Source organism: Symphalangus syndactylus, chromosome X (assembly GCF_028878055.3).
Source record: "Symphalangus syndactylus isolate Jambi chromosome X, NHGRI_mSymSyn1-v2.1_pri, whole genome shotgun sequence".
Lineage (NCBI taxonomy): Eukaryota > Metazoa > Chordata > Mammalia > Primates > Hylobatidae > Symphalangus > Symphalangus syndactylus.
The window spans coordinates 33,123,884-33,141,680 of NC_072447.2; the positions used below are offsets into that span (position 1 = coordinate 33,123,884).

Sequence of the window (17,797 nt, forward strand, 5' to 3'; positions counted from 1 at the left end):
AAGACTTTTCTCTGACTTATCAATCACTGATGCTTCATGAAAGCATCAACAAATCATATCTTTGGAGTCCCACCTTGGACTCCTCTTTCAACCATGCTGGATACCAAATCATATTAAAACTCAAATGCTAATTCAAATGAAGCTGTTATATAACTTCAGAGCATCAAAGCGCCTCATGGGGATAATAGTTGATGTGATTATGGTTAATCTGCAAGGAAGTCAAGAACCAATTGGCTCTGTAACCTTTGGGCTGGTCTCTTTCCCATTCTCAGTTTTCAATTGCAAACATGGCTCAAAAAGTATCCTTCCATAGTTGATGTCTGAAGTTTCAAATCAAATGGCAGATTACTCACTTTAATTCACTTAGAGACAGGACTCCAGTTAAGGTGCCATTCGTTATGTGTTGATTCTGTTAGAAGCATAAAATCATTAAGAATATAACAAACATTGTTTTGTTTTTTCACTCTCTAACAATAAGTTGTTCTTCAGTTTTGTCAGCCACTCAAATAACTATACCCCAAAGACTGAATCCCAACTGCAAGGAACATTGTCTATCTAATGATCAAGTTGCAGTTTTATAGAAAAGGGAGGGCAAAAAGTGGTTCTCAAAAGTTAATCCATATTGGCTGAGCCTGTTTTTGTTTTATGTTTTCTTTAAAAAATATTCTAAGTCAGCAGCTCTGATATGCTGATTTCTGTCTTTCTTTATTTTGCGAGTTCCCCCCAAAGAACACTATTAACACTCTTTTTTTTTTTTTTTTTAGAACACTATTAACATTCTTGTCATGAAAGGTCCCGGATCTAAGTAACAGACCCCAATGTAAGAAGGAAAACTTGATAGCAGCCATCGCTGTATTTCTAGCAATGAGCTCATTGCCCGGCACATAGTAGGTGCTCAGAAATAGTCATCGAATGAATGAACCACATTTGGCTGGGATCCTCTGAACCAATCTAGGTTTTGAGAAGGCTGATACCCCTGCATCAGAATCCCCTACGGGGCAAAGAGAATCATATTCAGAATATTATTCTTAGATCCAATACATATATTTCTTGTTGCTAGGAGTTTCTAATATAATTTAAAATTTTAACTGGCAGTAGAATTGCATCATCTTAACATTCTTATTCAGCAGCAAGCCTATTGAAAACTAAAATATAGTTATTAACAAAATATCATGATTATTATGAATTCAAGCCCTCAATACAAAGCTAGAGACTCAATTAACATATTTTATTTAAATTTGGTCATAACAATAAATATACCAAATATCACAAATAATCTGAACCTCAAACAAATGTTTAAATACACATGAATTTGCCTTTTAAGATTGCAGTAAAAAAAATCTTTAAAACTTACCTGGGGAGCAGTGCTTTCTTTATCATATTGAAACATGATCTCACCTCTAAAAAATGCTAAAAATAAATTTTCAAAAAGATATTTGAGACTTGTATCTTTATAGCTTGAGGATTAATACCACATACAAAAAGATTATCAAATTATAAAGTTTCATCAAATTGTTTTTATTCATATTTACTCTGTCAGTAAGTTACTCAACTATTATCAATATAATTTTCAGAAAATATGAACTGTAAATTTTATGTGGGAATTCAGAAAGAGAAAACTTGTCCCCTTGTTAAGAAATTTTATTCCTGTTTCTATCTGGAAACAAATAAAATAGAGACTCCGAAACAGAAAGACGTGGTGTGCACTTCATAATCTATATGCAGGCGTGTCCAATCTTTTGGCTTGCCTGAGCCACATTGAAAGAAGAATTGTCTTGGGCCACATATAAAATACACTAACGACAACTGATGAGCCAAAAAAAAAAAAAAAAAAAAGGCCATGCATAAGTCTCACAATGTTTTATGAAAGTTTATGAGTTTATGTTGGGCCACATTCAAAGCTGTCCTGGGCCGCACGTGGCCCATGGGCCGCGGTTGAACAAGCTTGATCTCGTGAGCAAACTGGCCTTGTGAGCAATGGGGTAAGGATATCACATAAACTAGAGCCAGGGCTCAGCCAGCGTTTTTGGTGATTGAGCAGGTAGTCAATATTTGAGGGTTTGCAGGCCATATGGTCTATGCTGTAACTACCCAACTCTGCCATTGTAGCATGAAAGCAGCCATAGACAATACGTAAATGAACAGGCATGGGCTGTGTTCCAATAAAACTTTATTTACAAACACAGGCCATATTTGGACTATGGCTGGTAGTTTGCCAACCCCTGAGCTAGAAGGCATCCTCTTCTCATCATCTTTTATTGTACCCCAAAGTACAACAACTGATTCCTGCTTAAAAATGGCCAAGAAAGCATTAGACCAGTGTTTGACATGATCTATTTCAGCAACTTTTCTACTGAGAACCTCAGTTTCCAAATATCGATACTGAAATTTCAATTCATACAGTATGCAATTATTAAAAGATATTTGAGATATACATAGACTTACTTATCCATTTTTAAAAATCTTAGCTTTTAAATGATTATTTAAATTGTGTGTGTGTGTGTATGTGCATGCCAACACCCACAACGTCTCTGCCTCACATTCTTATTGAGTGAATATTGAGTTTCATAAATGTGCTGGGAGCACAGTGGTAGCAGAGCAACCAGGAAGCCACCACCTTTTGACTATCAGCCTGACTCTTGGTCAGCTCCCACTTTGTTCACCAGCCTCCATTTTCCTTAATGAACCCAGATTGGAACCTGCAAGAAGTGAAGGTTCTAGTTTCTGGCAGGGTACCATGGGGTTTCTGGTGCCAAAAACCCTGATGAGGTTGTTTTCACCGACACTAAAACAAATGGTCAATTCAGTCCCTTAATTGGGGAAAACATGACTCCAACCAGCTTTCTGGCATCTGTTACTCAAGATGACCAGTTTTTTTTTTTTTTTAACTACATGTTCAATATTCAAACAGTTATCAAACATCATGTAGACACAACACTGAACTAGACATTAGTCACCAGCCCAAAACATAAATGAAGCACAAAAATAATGACATTATGGGGAATTTGGTGAATGGAAGAGTCAGAGAGGAGGGAGAGAAGGAGGAGGAAAACAGAAGAGAGTTATACAATACACGAAAATGAAATGTATCCAACACTGCTTTCTTTAATCAAAACCAGCTAATATTTTCCTCCTATATTCCACCTAGAATGTAGTATCAGCAGAAAAATGAGCAAATCTTGTATTCACACAATAGAAAGTGTTTGTGAAACATTCTTTCAATAGGACGTTTTCTTGTTTTCTAATTTATCCAACCTTATTTTACTTGAAATTGTTACCTATGTTTTTCAAACAAATTATTAAACTGTTAAAAGGAATGGAATAAAGAAAACATTCCTGTAATGATTGCTTATTACTATAATCACAATAAGACTTTCAGAACATAAAATACCTAGTTAACTTCCTCTTCTCGCTTCTCATGATCTCTGGCCAATTCTGATCTGCCACACCATATTTTTCTGTTTTTCACATTTGCTTTCATTGGTTTTAACAAGGAAGGGAGCCCAGGGAGCCAAACCAAGGTGAGAAAAGTGGTTGTTTCATTCCGTCTGGCCCATGGCAGAAGGGAAAATATTCCCATTTCAAAAATAGCATGTTCTCAAGAGATTTCCATCTCAATTTTTAAAAATAGCAAATGGTCTTAGTTAGAAATGGCAAAATACACTATGGACACTGCTGGAATTAGCATCCACTTAAACTAGGCGTACTTGAGTTTTCAACATTCAACAGGCTGATCTGCTTTATTCTTAGCAAGACGTTATCCTGTTTCTAAGCTCTAATACTTAAGGCCCTATGGAAAAGCTTGACAGATTTCTATATAAGAAGTGACTTTCAGTAATTATTAATGTCTTTATTAATTATGTTCACAAATTAATTCTAAGGGTATTAGATATGGATTTAAAGCTATAATGAAAAATATTTATTGTAGAGCTTTATGTCTCATATTAAGGAAGTTAATCCATCTTCTCACTAGGCAACGGGAAGATAATTTCAGCCAGATATAAAATTTGCTTTTGTTTTTATTAGGGACTCCTAGTAGCCAGGTGGCATGAAAAGAGGCGGATCCAAGAGGCACATACCACATACTCGAAAGAAAAGAAAGTGAACCATTTATCTCTGTGGAGGAAATTTATCTGGTAATGTGTAATGTACACAAGAACTAACCTGAGTCATTGCAAATAGATGACAAATTGCAGATATTTCTCTGGGGTTTGACGCCTGCAAAGAAAACACAACCCAGCTAGTTAAGCATGTCAATGCCTGTGTTTATGTGCTACATTGTCAAGAGAATCCATAAATGTAGGCATCAAATGTGCACCAGAAATATTATAAGCTGGAATTAATTGGCTGGATGAATTCCACAAAGACTAAAGAAATGAGTTTTCATTTGTTGGTCGGTCAGCTACAGAACTTAATTCTTTACTAATCTTTAGTATGTCAATATCTGATCCTCAACTCCTCCCTAAAATTTTTGACCCCGTCCCAATTAATCCCTCTCCTGTTCAGTATAAACAGAGCACTATGAACAGAAACCAAGTAGAGACTTTAAATGGAATGGCCCTTAATCATAGATCCTCCTTCTTTTCCTAGGTAGGGGAGTCTGTGAACACTCTAAGGTTAATCCTAGCTCTTTATGCAAATGTATGTATGAAATAACATTAATGTCATAATATTGTTTCATGGGCAAAAACTACAAAATTCAAAACATATTTTCTGAGCATTAACCATATTCTACAGGCTTTGGGAGTTTCCAGATATAAATCCTGCCCTCAAGGAGCATACAATCTAGTGGATGACACTAGCCAGTAAATAAAAAGCAGTTTTTAATTTACTTATTGGTGAGGGCAAAATGGAGTGATGACCAGGACAACAGATCACACAGGCATACAAAGGAGACAGAGATGACTGGGAGATAAAATGAGCATCAGAACCAAAACTTTATACGTATTAACCTGAGAAACACTTTCTCCTTTGGTGAGAGGAGAAGTGTATCTCTTCTTCAATTTGAAAAGAACTCGAGGTTGACTTCTCTAAAAAGCCTTCCTTTATTAATTGCATCCTTTTGGCAAAGCATAAGAAATCCATAGTACATGGGAGGAGCAAATGCTGATAATGTATTAAACAAACTGCCAAGGGAAAAACTTGTTATATTAAGAAATATTTTTGTCTCCTTGTTAGGTCTTGTTCGGTCAGAATTATGTGTGCAACGCCCAACTGCAAGTTTATTTCCATTGCACATTACAAATCCTTAGTTCTTTTCTATTAGAAAACTAGCTTGGGTACAAACTAAAATTATAATTTGAGTTAGTGCATGTGATATGGTTTCTGCTAGTGTGATTTATTGATGTATAGGCATCATGCTTTAGCGAAGACACCTATAGCTACGAGTTTTGATTTTGTGAGCAAATTAAATTTAGGTACGCCAAATTACCAGATCTGTAGATTTTTATATTGTTCCAAAGCAGTGTTACCCACACCAAAAGAGAAATACTTCATTTCTTCTTCTGTCTATAAGCAAATATATTTGCTTATAGATAGAACTCACTATAACATATACACTACGCAAATATAGAATTTATAGATTCTATAATGGGTAGTTATGCTGTAAATGTCCTTTAAACCATTGCTTTATTACTTACTAAACTTTTCATTCGATCATCTCATCTTTTTCTAAATTTTAGCTGCACCTCCATTTCCAGTGATGTGTGTCTTCTTGCTGTTCACTCATAGTGAGAATTTTGTTTTTCCTACTGCTAGGGTTCTCATCTGTAATCTCCTCTATGTACATGGCCACAGGTCATTCCTTAAATCATGAGTGAGAAAACTTTCTAAAGGGTCAGATAGTAAATATTTAAGCTTTGTGGGTCATATGGTCTCTGTTGCAACCACTTGTGTTTTATGCAGCAGAAAAATAGCTATAGAGAATATGTAAGCAAAGGGGCATGGTAGTGTTCCAATAGAACTTTATTCACAAAAACAGGCAGTGAGCCTGATTTGGCCCATTGGTGATAGTTTGCCAACCGCTACTTAAAATCAAGCCTTTGTCAAGCATGTCTTATGTGTGTAGTCTTGTATCAGAAACTTAAAAGTACACATTTTCTTTGATTTAAAAAGAATTTGGCCAGGTGCAGTGGCTCAGGCCTGTAATCTTAGCACTCTGGGAGGCCGAGGCAGGCAGATCACTTGAGCCCAGCAGTTTGAGACCAGCCTGGGCAATGTGGCGAAATCCTGTCTCTACAAAATATACAAAAATTAGCCGGGCTTGATGGCATAAGCCTGCAGTCCCAGCTACTCAGGAGGCTGAGGTGGGAGAATCACCTGAGCCAAGGAGGTTGAGGCTGCAGTGAGCTATGATTGCGCCACTGCACTGTAGCCTGGGCCACTGAGTGAGATCTTGTCTCAGGAAAAAAAAATTTGAGGTTCATTCCTCTAACTTCTTCATTAATTGTATCCCCCTCTACTCCTATGCCTCTTAACCATGTCAGTAATACTTGTATAATCATTGCCTTTATCTGCATGCATGTTCATGTTAGTTATCTATTTTTTTGCCTTGTCTCCACCCATAGACTAGAAGATTCTTGAGGGTGGGCTCTGTGTCTGATCATTATTATATAGCCCCAAACACCTAGTACAATTTCAGGTACCCAGTGCATACACATCTATTCATTAAGATCAGATTTTATCTTGAAAAGGTTGGAAAAAAGAGAAAGAAATTATAAACACCAGCCATTTGTTTAATTTTACTTTAGTTATAAAAAGGAAAGTCTTGATATTGATAATAAGTCATACCTGATGCATTGAAGGTTTTTACTATAGTGATTTTAGTTTTTTCTGCAAAGAAACAACTTAAATATTAGAGAATAATCATTGCTTGTTTTTTAAAAACAATTTGCCATGAGTATCATTTTAGTGAAGTGCTAAAAAAAAAGTCACACTGTTGACACCTTTAAGACACTATCGGTCATCTCAGCAGCAGAATGAATAGGAACCGCATCCACGGATCATGTAGCATTGGCACAGGGTGAGTCTGGGAGTTGGAGTTCCATGTTTACGCAGTTAGATCACACCCATTACACACCCCACTGCCTGTGTAATTCTACTTTACTTTCCACACACTGCTGCTAGACAAATGATGTGGACTTACACTTCAGATATGTAGAATTAAGCCACTATCGGGACCTTCAGGTGATAGGTTGTAAAGAGCAGGTAATTCAGAATAAAAATTAATGTGAAACAGTACACATGGGATGTAAAGTATTGCTATTATGCAATCAAGTGTCTTTCTATCTTCTTTAGGAGTTAACATAATACTATCCCCATTGTATTGATGGCGAATGCTATTCTCAGAGAGGTCAAGATCATCCACCTATACACAATCACATAACATGCCCACGGCAGAACCAGGACTGTTCAAAGTGAGTGACTTACAGGCAAATATTAACATGCCCTCAAGGAGCAAACTTTAGAAATGTCTTCCAAACACGTTTTGGGGACAGAGCCCATGGTTCATTCCCCAGATAATGGAGAACCAGGTACAGAAATCTTTGCTGTAAAAATGGCCAATGGAAAGACGCTGTGTTCAGGGCATAGATTTTCACCGAAGCTCTGTCACCTAGGGTGGATGGGCAAATTCTGAAGAAAAGGCCAAGCTCAGAGATTGGAGACACACTTAAGAATGATAATGTTATCCTGGCAGAAACTCATCAGTAACAAAGACACACAAATGAGGTTTCTGAAACTGTCAGGTTTCAATGTGTGACCCATGAGCAATGATGGGTGGTAATTATGAAGGCTGACAGCATTTCACATTGTCATTAAGAATCTTTTAGGGCCGGGCGCCGTGGCTCACGCCTGTAATCCCAGCACTTTGGGAGGCTGAGGCGGGCTGATCATGAGGTCAGGAGATCGAGACCATCCTGGCTAACACGGTGAAACCCCATCTCTACTAAAAATACAAAAAATTAGCCAGGCGTGGTGGCGGGTGCCTGTAGTTCCAGCTACTCGGGAGGCTGAGGCAGGAGAATGGTGTGAACCTGGGAGGCGGAGCTTGCAGTGAGCCGAGAAGGTGCCACTGCATTCCAGCCTGGGCGACAGACCGAGACTCTGTCTCAAAAAAAAAAAAAAAAAAAAAAAAGAATCTTTTAAATATATTATTTTGTTTGCCCTGATAGTTTCCTTTTCAGAGCAAACAAAATACAACTGTGAAATGAACTTCTGGTTTTGGTAACTAAAGTGCTCTGGGGTAAAAATGTTTAACTTCACTAATAATCATGAATGAAAAATAAAACCTAAGAGTTGAGAGAAAGATTTAATAAGATATGATACAGTCTCAGCAAGGTACAGTGACAGACATTCTCATCCACTGCGGACAGGAATGTCACTGGGCATGACCTTTCTAGAAGGTAACCGAGCAGTAGTATCAAGAGTCTTACAATATTCATACTGCTGACCCTTAGAATGCAATCCTTGCATACTGCAATCCTTAGAATGTATCCTACAGAAATAAGAAATGAATGCAAAGATGTTGGCACCAGAATGTTCATTGCAATAACTTCTATTAAAAAGATAGAAACAACTTTAAAGTTCAACATATGGTACAAAATGGAATATTATCAAGTCATAATAGTAAGGAACACTGGAAGATACTTCTAACGTAATATTAAGTCAAAAGGGCAAGATACAAAAATCTATGTAAATTATGACTATTTTGCAAAGGATCTGAGTATATGTATATAAATATATGTATAAATGATACTGAATGGAAATAGACCAAACTGTTAACAGTCATAATCTTAGGAAAGTAACATTAAAGATGATTTGTATTTTCTTCTTTGCATTTCTCTATATTCTCTATCTTTATGAGCTAATATGTATCACTATTATAATCACAAAAATAATACATGCTATTTTAAATGGAGTGCTATGGCCATCGTTTGGAAGTTTGGGAGTGTGGTGACAGAATTATAGTTCAATGTCAAAGTCAAAGAGGTCATAAATCAATGGTTGAAGGCACAGGAAAGAGGGCAAGGAGGCAAAAGAAAACTCTTTAGTAACCCAGTAGACCGCACAAGCAAGAAACTCAAGAGGCTGCAGAAGAAGTTATTACATTTAGAAATCACTTGATATTACCTGTTTCGTTTGAAGGGAGTAAGCTTAAAGTAACATCTGAAATAAAATAATAAAAATTAGCATAACTACTGGCATGGTTTACAAACATGTGTGTCTTCCTAGGTTCCTTAAACATTTCCCTTTTCCCCAAATCTGGGAGAAGTTAGTTTTGCAAAAGCCAACTGACACTACTAAATGTTTTTGCTACCCATCCTCTCACTACTCCATTCTCCAACCCCTGGAGACAATCCTGAGCAAATGTTCATTGATTCAAATGCAAGTTACATGTCTAAACACTTAGCAACACTCCCGTAACCATTAGATTTGAATAAACTCATCTATGTTGTCTAATATTTTGTCCCTTTTTTCTCTATTATAATGAAAGTCCCTAAGGAATATGATATTTCCAACATTAATACTGATTTTAATATATAGCCCTGTGGATGCATAATACATTTTTACCAGTGGTACACTCTTATAAAGCAATTTAAAATAATTCTAGCTTAAATTTGGAGTAAATGACCATTATATTCGACTAACTTTTAAGAAAATCTCATTTGGATCCTGTTTGATTTAAAATCCAATTTAAAATCTATTCTATTGGCATTTCTTTAAATCCAAATCATTCTAGAATTTATGATTCTGGATGAAATTTTAGGAAAAAACCAAAAGGCATTTATTACATCATACTTAAAACACACACACACACACATACACACACACAAAATGGGATCCAAAAACTGCACCAAAGCTAAATTGAAGATACTGTTTTCACTGTAAGAAGTAACTGCACATAAAAATGATAACATCTGTCCCTTCCCATTGGGCCAAATATGAATTTAAACCAGTTTTGATCAGTATGAGCTGCATCTATGATTGTTTAGCTCCTTAGCCACCAACCACATGGTGAGATTTGATTTTAACCAAGGGCTTGTGAAAAGTGTTGGGGTTTCATCGCAATAAGATGGAAGGAAGGCTGTCTACCCATTCTGTTCACTTATTGGAGGGAACAGAATGTACTGCTCTGCCCCCTTCCCTTGAATATAGCCCACTTCTTTGCCCTTTTCTCTAGCATGATGGGGAAGCCATTTTTTTTCCATTTCATACTATTTAAAAATTGATCAAATCATCTGTAAAAAGGCTGTCTTTGAACACGCTGTGCCTCCAAATCCATGCTGAATCACATTGAATTACTGGATGTGCTTTTCACATTTAAACAATCTGTCATGTAAAACTTGTCGGCATTATGTTGGACAGCAAGGGAATGGAGAATTCAAAATGTGATCGATATTTCTTTTATTTTTAGCTAACAATTAGAGTGGTGGACTGCTCTCTTCCCTCCATGACTGTAAGAATGTTGTCATTTAACCAGAAAGTTTAGGTCACTCTCCAGGGTTGACAAGTTTTGTTTTGGGTTTTTGTTTTGGGTTATTTGAAACTACTCGACGTATTCAGAAATAATTTAGAAATGGAAACCTTCAACACCATTCATTATACTTATATTCATATTAAGGGTTATCAATTTTCACTTGCTTCAGAAAAATTCTTACCATTGAGGCTTGTTGTTTCAACCTCTTTTTGTCCCGAGGAAAAAAAAATACAAAGATATAATTAAAACAAAACTTTAACAAATTGGATTAAATCTAGGTTTAAATTTTTTCAAAATCTTGCCTGGAGTACCATTGGAGGAGGGGGCAAAACTGACAACAGATAATTTAGCTGCAGGAGAAAAAAAAAATTAAATAAATATTTTGAAACAATTATTTGTCAAATTTTAAAGAATTAAAACTTTTGAGATATAATTATGAAAAGAAGTAGAAAACACACTAGCAGACCAAGATGTAGTTAAATCTGCATGTCCCATAAGCGCTCAGTGAGTATAAAATTTAATCAGAGAATTGTAGAAAAAGAACCCAAGATGAGTGAACCTGAGACCCATGATCACAAAGCTTGCTAACTACTTATGGAATATTATAGAAATAAGATTAGGAACCAGACCAAAATACAAGAAATACTACTTTAAAATTTTTTCAGCCAGAGCATTCTAGAAAACATTTTAAATAACTTGCTGAATTACAATCATGAAATATATTGGCACATCTTCCCACAGTAAATTTAGGATTAAAAACATTGCTACCACTCAGTACTGTACTACCTAACCAGATTTCCTGGTAAGTGATTTTAAAATATGGCTGCTATTAAGGCAATTAAGTGATAAATTTCCTGTGGAATGACTCCACTTAAGCTAAGAAGTCAATCTACTACACACATTTTGCATATTTAAATATTTAAAAGATCCAATGGCTTGACCTCTACCTAAACATGGGAAAAACAAACACAAACATTTTATAACTAAAATAAGTTTTGCAGTAGGGAGCCTAATTTTCAGCTGGTATGGACAAAATTTGGGTGTGTCAAGGCACTTTGGCTGGCCTGTTTTAGACTGCTCATGTGTTGGCTGAAACACACACACCCTGTCTGTCCACATTATTGTTTCCATATTTTGTCATTTACTACATTTATTTATTTCTTAAATTACCAGGGATATTTCTTGAGAAGTAAGACAGTTCCTGAGCAATAAGATTCAAAGCATAGATATAGAATCCTTTTTGCTCTTGGGGCAGAACAAAATAATTGGCCACAACTAGTTTTTAAGGAATGACTATTAATTCTTCCGAATGTTGATGAATGGTGACACTGTGCAAAGAAGAGACCTCTGGGCATGGCTGCCCATCCATCCCTTGATGCTACACTGGCTCTTACCTTCCATTTGCACTGCTCTCCCCCAGGGCACCCAGAAGCCAGGCTGTGACTAGACCCAGTGTGTCCCCCCAGAGCCCCATTCCCTATTCTATGCAAACAAGGTTTTGCAGATATAACCATGATTCAGTTTGCTGAGGACTATTCTATTGGAAGAAAAATATAGTGGTTCATTGTGCCCTAGAAGCTTAACAACTAGGGGGCAAATTGGTGAGATCAAAAGAGCTTGGACTTTGGAGGCCTGCAGTCCTGGGTTTGAATCTTTGCCCCATTACACAAAAACTCATAAAAATAATAGTTACTACTTACCAAGGGTTTACACTGTGCCTGGCACATGTGTTATCTCATTCCGTCTTCACAACTACCCGACAAGCAGGTACTATTATTCTCCCCAATTTACAGGAGAGGAAACTGAGGCATGGAAAGGTTAAAGGAACTAGCCCAAAACCACACAGCTAGGAATGATGGCAGGAAGGTGGTGGCCAAATTACAACTCAAGTTGTCTGGCTCCAGAGAATGTGTGAACATGAGCATGTTTGATCCTCCCCAAGCCCCAGTTTCCTCATCTATAACACGAATATTTCCTATGCTGCAAGATTGAGAGGAGAACAAGGAGATGTCTGAAGGCTTCCAGATACATAGTAGTGCATGAGAAGTATAGCTATTGTGATTAATTGGATTTAAATAATGAATCAATAACAGTAGAAGCTCATTTGCACACAACTACAGAAAGAATGTGAGTTGACTCACTCCCCATCATAAAAGATTGTTCTGGAATAGATGGTGTACCCAAAAGAATACAGAAGTAGGAGTCAGAGAAGCCATGTGCTGCCTCTGTGTGATGTGGAGCAAGGAGCTGTGTGACCTTAGAGAAGTTCCTCAGCCACTCCAGGCTTCGTTATCTCATCAACTAAGGGGACAGGGCTGGGTCACTTTATCCCTAAGGTCCCATTCCAGCTAGCAGTCTCGAATTCGGGTTCTGTTCCAGGCTCTTGCCAATCTGGGTTCTAATGTATTTGCCTTCCCATCCTAGTGAGTGCTAAGCCCTTAGAATCCTAGTGAAAAATATCCTTTCAGTGGAGGTACTGAGGGTGTATATTTAAGTGAACATCTCATCTCATCTCCTCCCTTAAATGTAAAAACATCTGGCATGTTTATGTTCCTGATACTCTTCAAGAGACTTGTGAACTAGAATACTAAAAATAACTGATGAACTTAAGTAATTACTGTAATGAAAAGTAACAATTTAGTCCCCTGTGATTTGTTGCCTGGCTTTGTCCAGCAATATGGACGGATCAATATGGCTGTCCTCTGGTCTATGCGTGCATTGATTTTTCAGGTGTAGGCTTAATGACCTAATTAAACTTCTTGGAGGAAAACAATTTTGTTGTACCTGACTACATGCCATGTTTCATAGAGAACTTATAGAATAGTATTTTCCTGAAATTCCCCAGAGTTCTAAAAAAACAACTTACCAGGTGGTGGTGACAAACTGGAATTATCAGTATCTTCTGTTGAGGAAAAGAGGTGATTCAGAATTAGTTTAGTTTCATGAGGACTAAAATCAATAAAATTGTATTATATTGAGGATTTTTTGTCAAGTAGGTTTCAGCTACTCATGTCACTAAAAAAAGTATGTGAATGTTTATCAGCCTCACTACTGAAACAATTTCACTATCCATATGTACTCCATCCCATCATGTTATAAACCTCAAATGTGCACAATAAAATTTATTTTAAAAAATACGATAAAATTAGTTTAATTTATGCACACATTTGTAGGAGATTAACGTCTTTAATGAAGTGAACGTAAGCTGAATTACAAATAGCTACCAAAAGAGGGCAGTATGTTAATTTACTATTATCTTCAACAGCCTAATCAATACTTTTTAACGTGTATGTTTGCATAAATTAAACTTCCATTAACTGTGCTGCTTTTGAGCACATACAGTATATCTCTTAAGCCATTTCTTTCTTATGAGTTAAGCTAGATCAGACACCTCTGGGTTTATAAACTACAAGAGCTGCTGAGTTATTTATTTGGGGAAAATGCTCAGATCCCTTAAAAGAAAAGTAATTCTATATTTCTATCTATGAAAATAATACATACATATTGGAGAAACTAGAAATTACAGATAAGCAAGAAGAAGAAAATAAAAACCATCTATAATTTCACCACTCAGAGAAAAATGACATTAACATGTTAGTATATATTATTTCTCTATGTGTGTATATATATTTACATACATGCAGATATATGCATATATGTTTATATGTGTATATATATTTACATATATACAGATACATGCATATATGTTTATATGTATATATGTACGTATAAGGATTATATCACACAAAAATATTTATAACTTGATTTTTCTTATGACAATATATCCTGAACGTCATTCTATATCATCAAACAATTTTCCACAACACCATCTATGATGGCTGAATAGCACTTCAATTGTTGTATGTACCATCTACCTATATAACAAATTTCCTCTTAATGGGCATTTTGATGTGTATGATTTTTCATGATTACAAACAATGCTGCAATAAATCCTTTGGGCTAAATTTTTACATACGTATGTGGCTATTTCTTTCAGAAATTCCATAAATGTTGTTTGCAAAATTCCCTAGAGAAAACTTGGACCAATTTATACTACCCTTTAGAAGTGTTACATCCCCAAACACTGACCCACATGGGGTGTTATCTTATACATTTAAAAAAATTAATTACAAAGGGATAATTATTTTTACAATGTTATCTTGAGATATAATTAATAGGAAAGAATAAGTATGTTTGCAAACTAACATTGCACAGTGAAACATACCTGGTAGTCTCTAGGAACCTGTTTTCTTGAAATGATGGTAGGGTACTGATTGTTTTCTGGGATAATTAAAATCATAGTTCAGCTTGAAAGCAGGACTGAATGAGTGCCCAAGTTCCCCAATAACCCTGCAGCCAACAAGGCAAATGTAGGCAAGTGGCTAGGTGCTTTGGTGCCCTAACTTAATTGGAGTTACTTCTTCCTTAGTCTCTGTTCTTCTATATCTCTCATGTTACTTTAATATTCCACTAATCTGTTGAGTTAGCTTTTAAAGGGTTAATTTTGTTTTTGAGACGGGGTCTCACTCTGTTGCCCAGGCTGGAGTGCAGTGGTGAAACTGTGGCTCACTGCAGCCTCAGACTTCCCAGGCTCAAGTGATCCTCCCACCTCAGCCTCTTGAATAGCTGGGACCATAGGTATGCACCACCACACCTGGCTAATTTTTTTATTTTATTTTTTGTAGAGACGGGGGTCTCACTATGTTGCCAGGGCTGGTCTTGAACTCCTGAGGCTCAAGCACCCACCTTGGCCTCCTAAAGTGCTGGGATTACAGGTGTGAGCCACCATGCCCAGCCTGAAAGGGTTAATTTAAAAAATACCTTTGGGAGCACTTAAGGGGTCATCAGTCATTCACATCTTAGTATGAGTTCATTTGAATTGGGTGAATTCATCTGATCATCTAGCAAAGAGCTACCACACTGGGCAACATGGGAAAGCCCTGGGTAAAATCAACATTCAATATGGATTACCCTCAGAATGACACTTGTCAGTGTGGGCAGGTAAAGTGAAGAAGGGCAGGCGCACCTGGCAAAGGCGGGGAGCAGGATGAAGGCACCTGGGAAGAGTTAGGTACCAGAGAAGAGGGATGGAGAGTGACGTCGAGGGGCAACAGAGGCTAACATTGCTTCATTGACAATTTTGCCCGGTGGATGGCCATAGTTCCAACGTTCTCCACTGCCAAATCTGTTGACCACAGCTGTGTACACACAGGGGGCTGATTTGAGTTTCAACTGTTTCTTACTTATTAGAAAAAAATGGGCAAGTCAAGGGTAAGAGAAGAGCCAGAGCAGAGAAGGAAGTTTTCTGGGAAACTCACAAAACTGGTCCTCCATCCCTGAGTTTGATAGGCGTGAGCTTATAATCAAGAGCTGAAACTTGATCAAAATGTAGATGAGGCTGGGTGCAGTGGCTCACATCTATAATCCCAGCACTTTAGGAGGCTGAGGCGGGAGGATCACTTGAGGCCAGGAGTTCGAGACCAGCCTGGCCAACATGGCGAAACCCCGTCTCTACTAAAAATACAAAAATTAGCCAGGCGTGGTGGTGCACATCTGTGATCCCAGCTACTTGGGAGGCTGAGGCATGAGAATTGCTTGAACCCAGGAGGCGGAGGTTGCAGTGAGCTGAGATCACACCACTGCACTCCAGCCTAGGCGACAGAGCCAAACTCTGTTTCAAAAAAAAAAGTAGATGAGGGGTTGGACCAGCCCAGGGCTGGTCTCTTTCATCATGAAATGTACAGGGCTCTCAGTAACTCCCAACAGGAAAGACGGAGGTCTACTTTGATGAAGGGAGGGAATCTAGTAAATTAAAGCTAGAGATTTTTAAATGATTCTTCTCTGCTTTTTTCTTTTGGCATTTCTTTTTCCTTTAGGAACCCAGCTGCTCAGTGACTAACATTTATTCACTTTTTCTGTCTCTCATTATGATGCTCCACCTCATTCCTGGTCCAACCTAGAGGTATCCCCACAGGACTTACACTTTTCTGAGGATCAGCTTATGTTTCTCTTGGGCCCTCTCCTAACTCACTTCCCATTTGTTACAACTTAAAGAGGTGGTCGTCATATCCAATGAGTCATATATTTGAGCTCCATGCCACTCTTAGGAGACAAAACATTTCCATTGTTAAAAAGATTCATAAACAAAGAAAGGAAAAACATTTAAAATTTTCAGATTTTCCTTTGGAACCTACAAAGAGCCAATTTTCAAGCATTATTCATTTATGGAAGTCTCAATTTAAGTCAATAAATAAAATTATGGTGCTGTGTCTACAAAATTTACTCAGTATGACTCCCTAGTGATTTTTTTTTTAAAACGAAGTCCATATATTCCAATTAGGATGAGCAGGAGTTTGGCTTAGAATAGAAGCCAAATGGAGCCAGACAAACTGGAAACTCAAGAAACTGGCCCCATCGATGGAGTGTCTTTCCCTACATCCCCTCCCAGGCACTTTTTTTTTTTTTTTTTCAGTTATTGCCACTACCTTCCAAACTCTAATTCCACATGGCCAAGTGTGGTTTGAGCACTGCCATGTGAACGTCTTGCTGTCATTGCTTGTCCAACTCAGTATATCCAAGAACTCATCCCCCATCACCCCACATCATTTCCACCCTTGATCAGTTCCTGAACTCAACAGTATTGCCAGTAACACCGGCCAAACATTTAAGTTGAAAACTTCAGTACTGGTTTGCTGTTGCTGCTGTACCATTAACTTAGTGGCTTCAAACACAAAATTGTTATCTTAGAGTTCTGCACATCAGACGTCCAGTAGGAGTCTCACCAGATTAAAATCAATGCTGATGATGCTAGGCCACATTCTTTTCTGGAAACTCTAGGGGAGAATCCATTTCCTGCTTATTCAGGATAAGCAGAATTCAGATCCTTGTGGTTGTAGGACCAAGGTCCTCATTTGCTTGCTAGCAATAAATTGAGGGCCATTCCTTCAATTCCCAGAGTCTAGAAGCCCCCCGCATTTCTTGGCTCATGCCCCATTCCTCTATCTTCAAAGTCAGCCATGATGGGACAGGGCCAGGTCTTTCTCAGGTGGCATCACTCTGACTCCTTTTCACTTTTAAGAGCTATTAGGCCCACCCAAGTAGTCCACGATGATCTCATGGTCTTTCATTTTAATCACACCTGCAAAGTTCCCTTTGCTATGTAAAGTAACATATTTACAGGTTCCAGGGATTTTAGGATGTGGACATCTTTGGGGAGCCATTAGTCTTTCCACCATACTCAGAGACCCAGTTTCCTAAATTATGGAGAATGAGTTGCAAGGAACCGCCCTTCAAGAGAGAAAATCCTACAGGGGTCAAGTG

At 37.6% G+C, this 17,797-nt stretch overlaps 1 protein-coding gene across 22 annotated transcripts in view; it reads right to left on the minus strand.

Moving 5' to 3' along the window:
- Positions 1-17,797, minus strand: part of ADGRG2 (adhesion G protein-coupled receptor G2) — a 142,327-nt gene that overhangs the window by 37,786 nt on the left and 86,744 nt on the right. For 8 of the 22 annotated variants that reach the window (XM_055269349.2, XM_055269345.2, XM_055269334.2 and 5 more), the window contains 8 exons: positions 13,344-13,379; positions 10,780-10,827; positions 10,659-10,682; positions 9,130-9,165; positions 6,790-6,831; positions 4,165-4,218; positions 1,355-1,410; positions 354-409 (listed from right to left, as the gene is read on the minus strand). In XM_055269349.2, coding sequence (XP_055125324.1) covers positions 354-409; positions 1,355-1,410; positions 4,165-4,218; positions 6,790-6,831; positions 9,130-9,165; positions 10,659-10,682; positions 10,780-10,827; positions 13,344-13,379 — 352 coding nt within the window. The remainder of the gene's footprint in view (positions 1-353; positions 410-1,354; positions 1,411-4,164; positions 4,219-6,789; positions 6,832-9,129; positions 9,166-10,658; positions 10,683-10,779; positions 10,828-13,343; positions 13,380-17,797) is intronic. The other 14 variants (XM_055269347.2, XM_055269341.2, XM_055269331.2 and 11 more) reach the window with 7 other exon arrangements.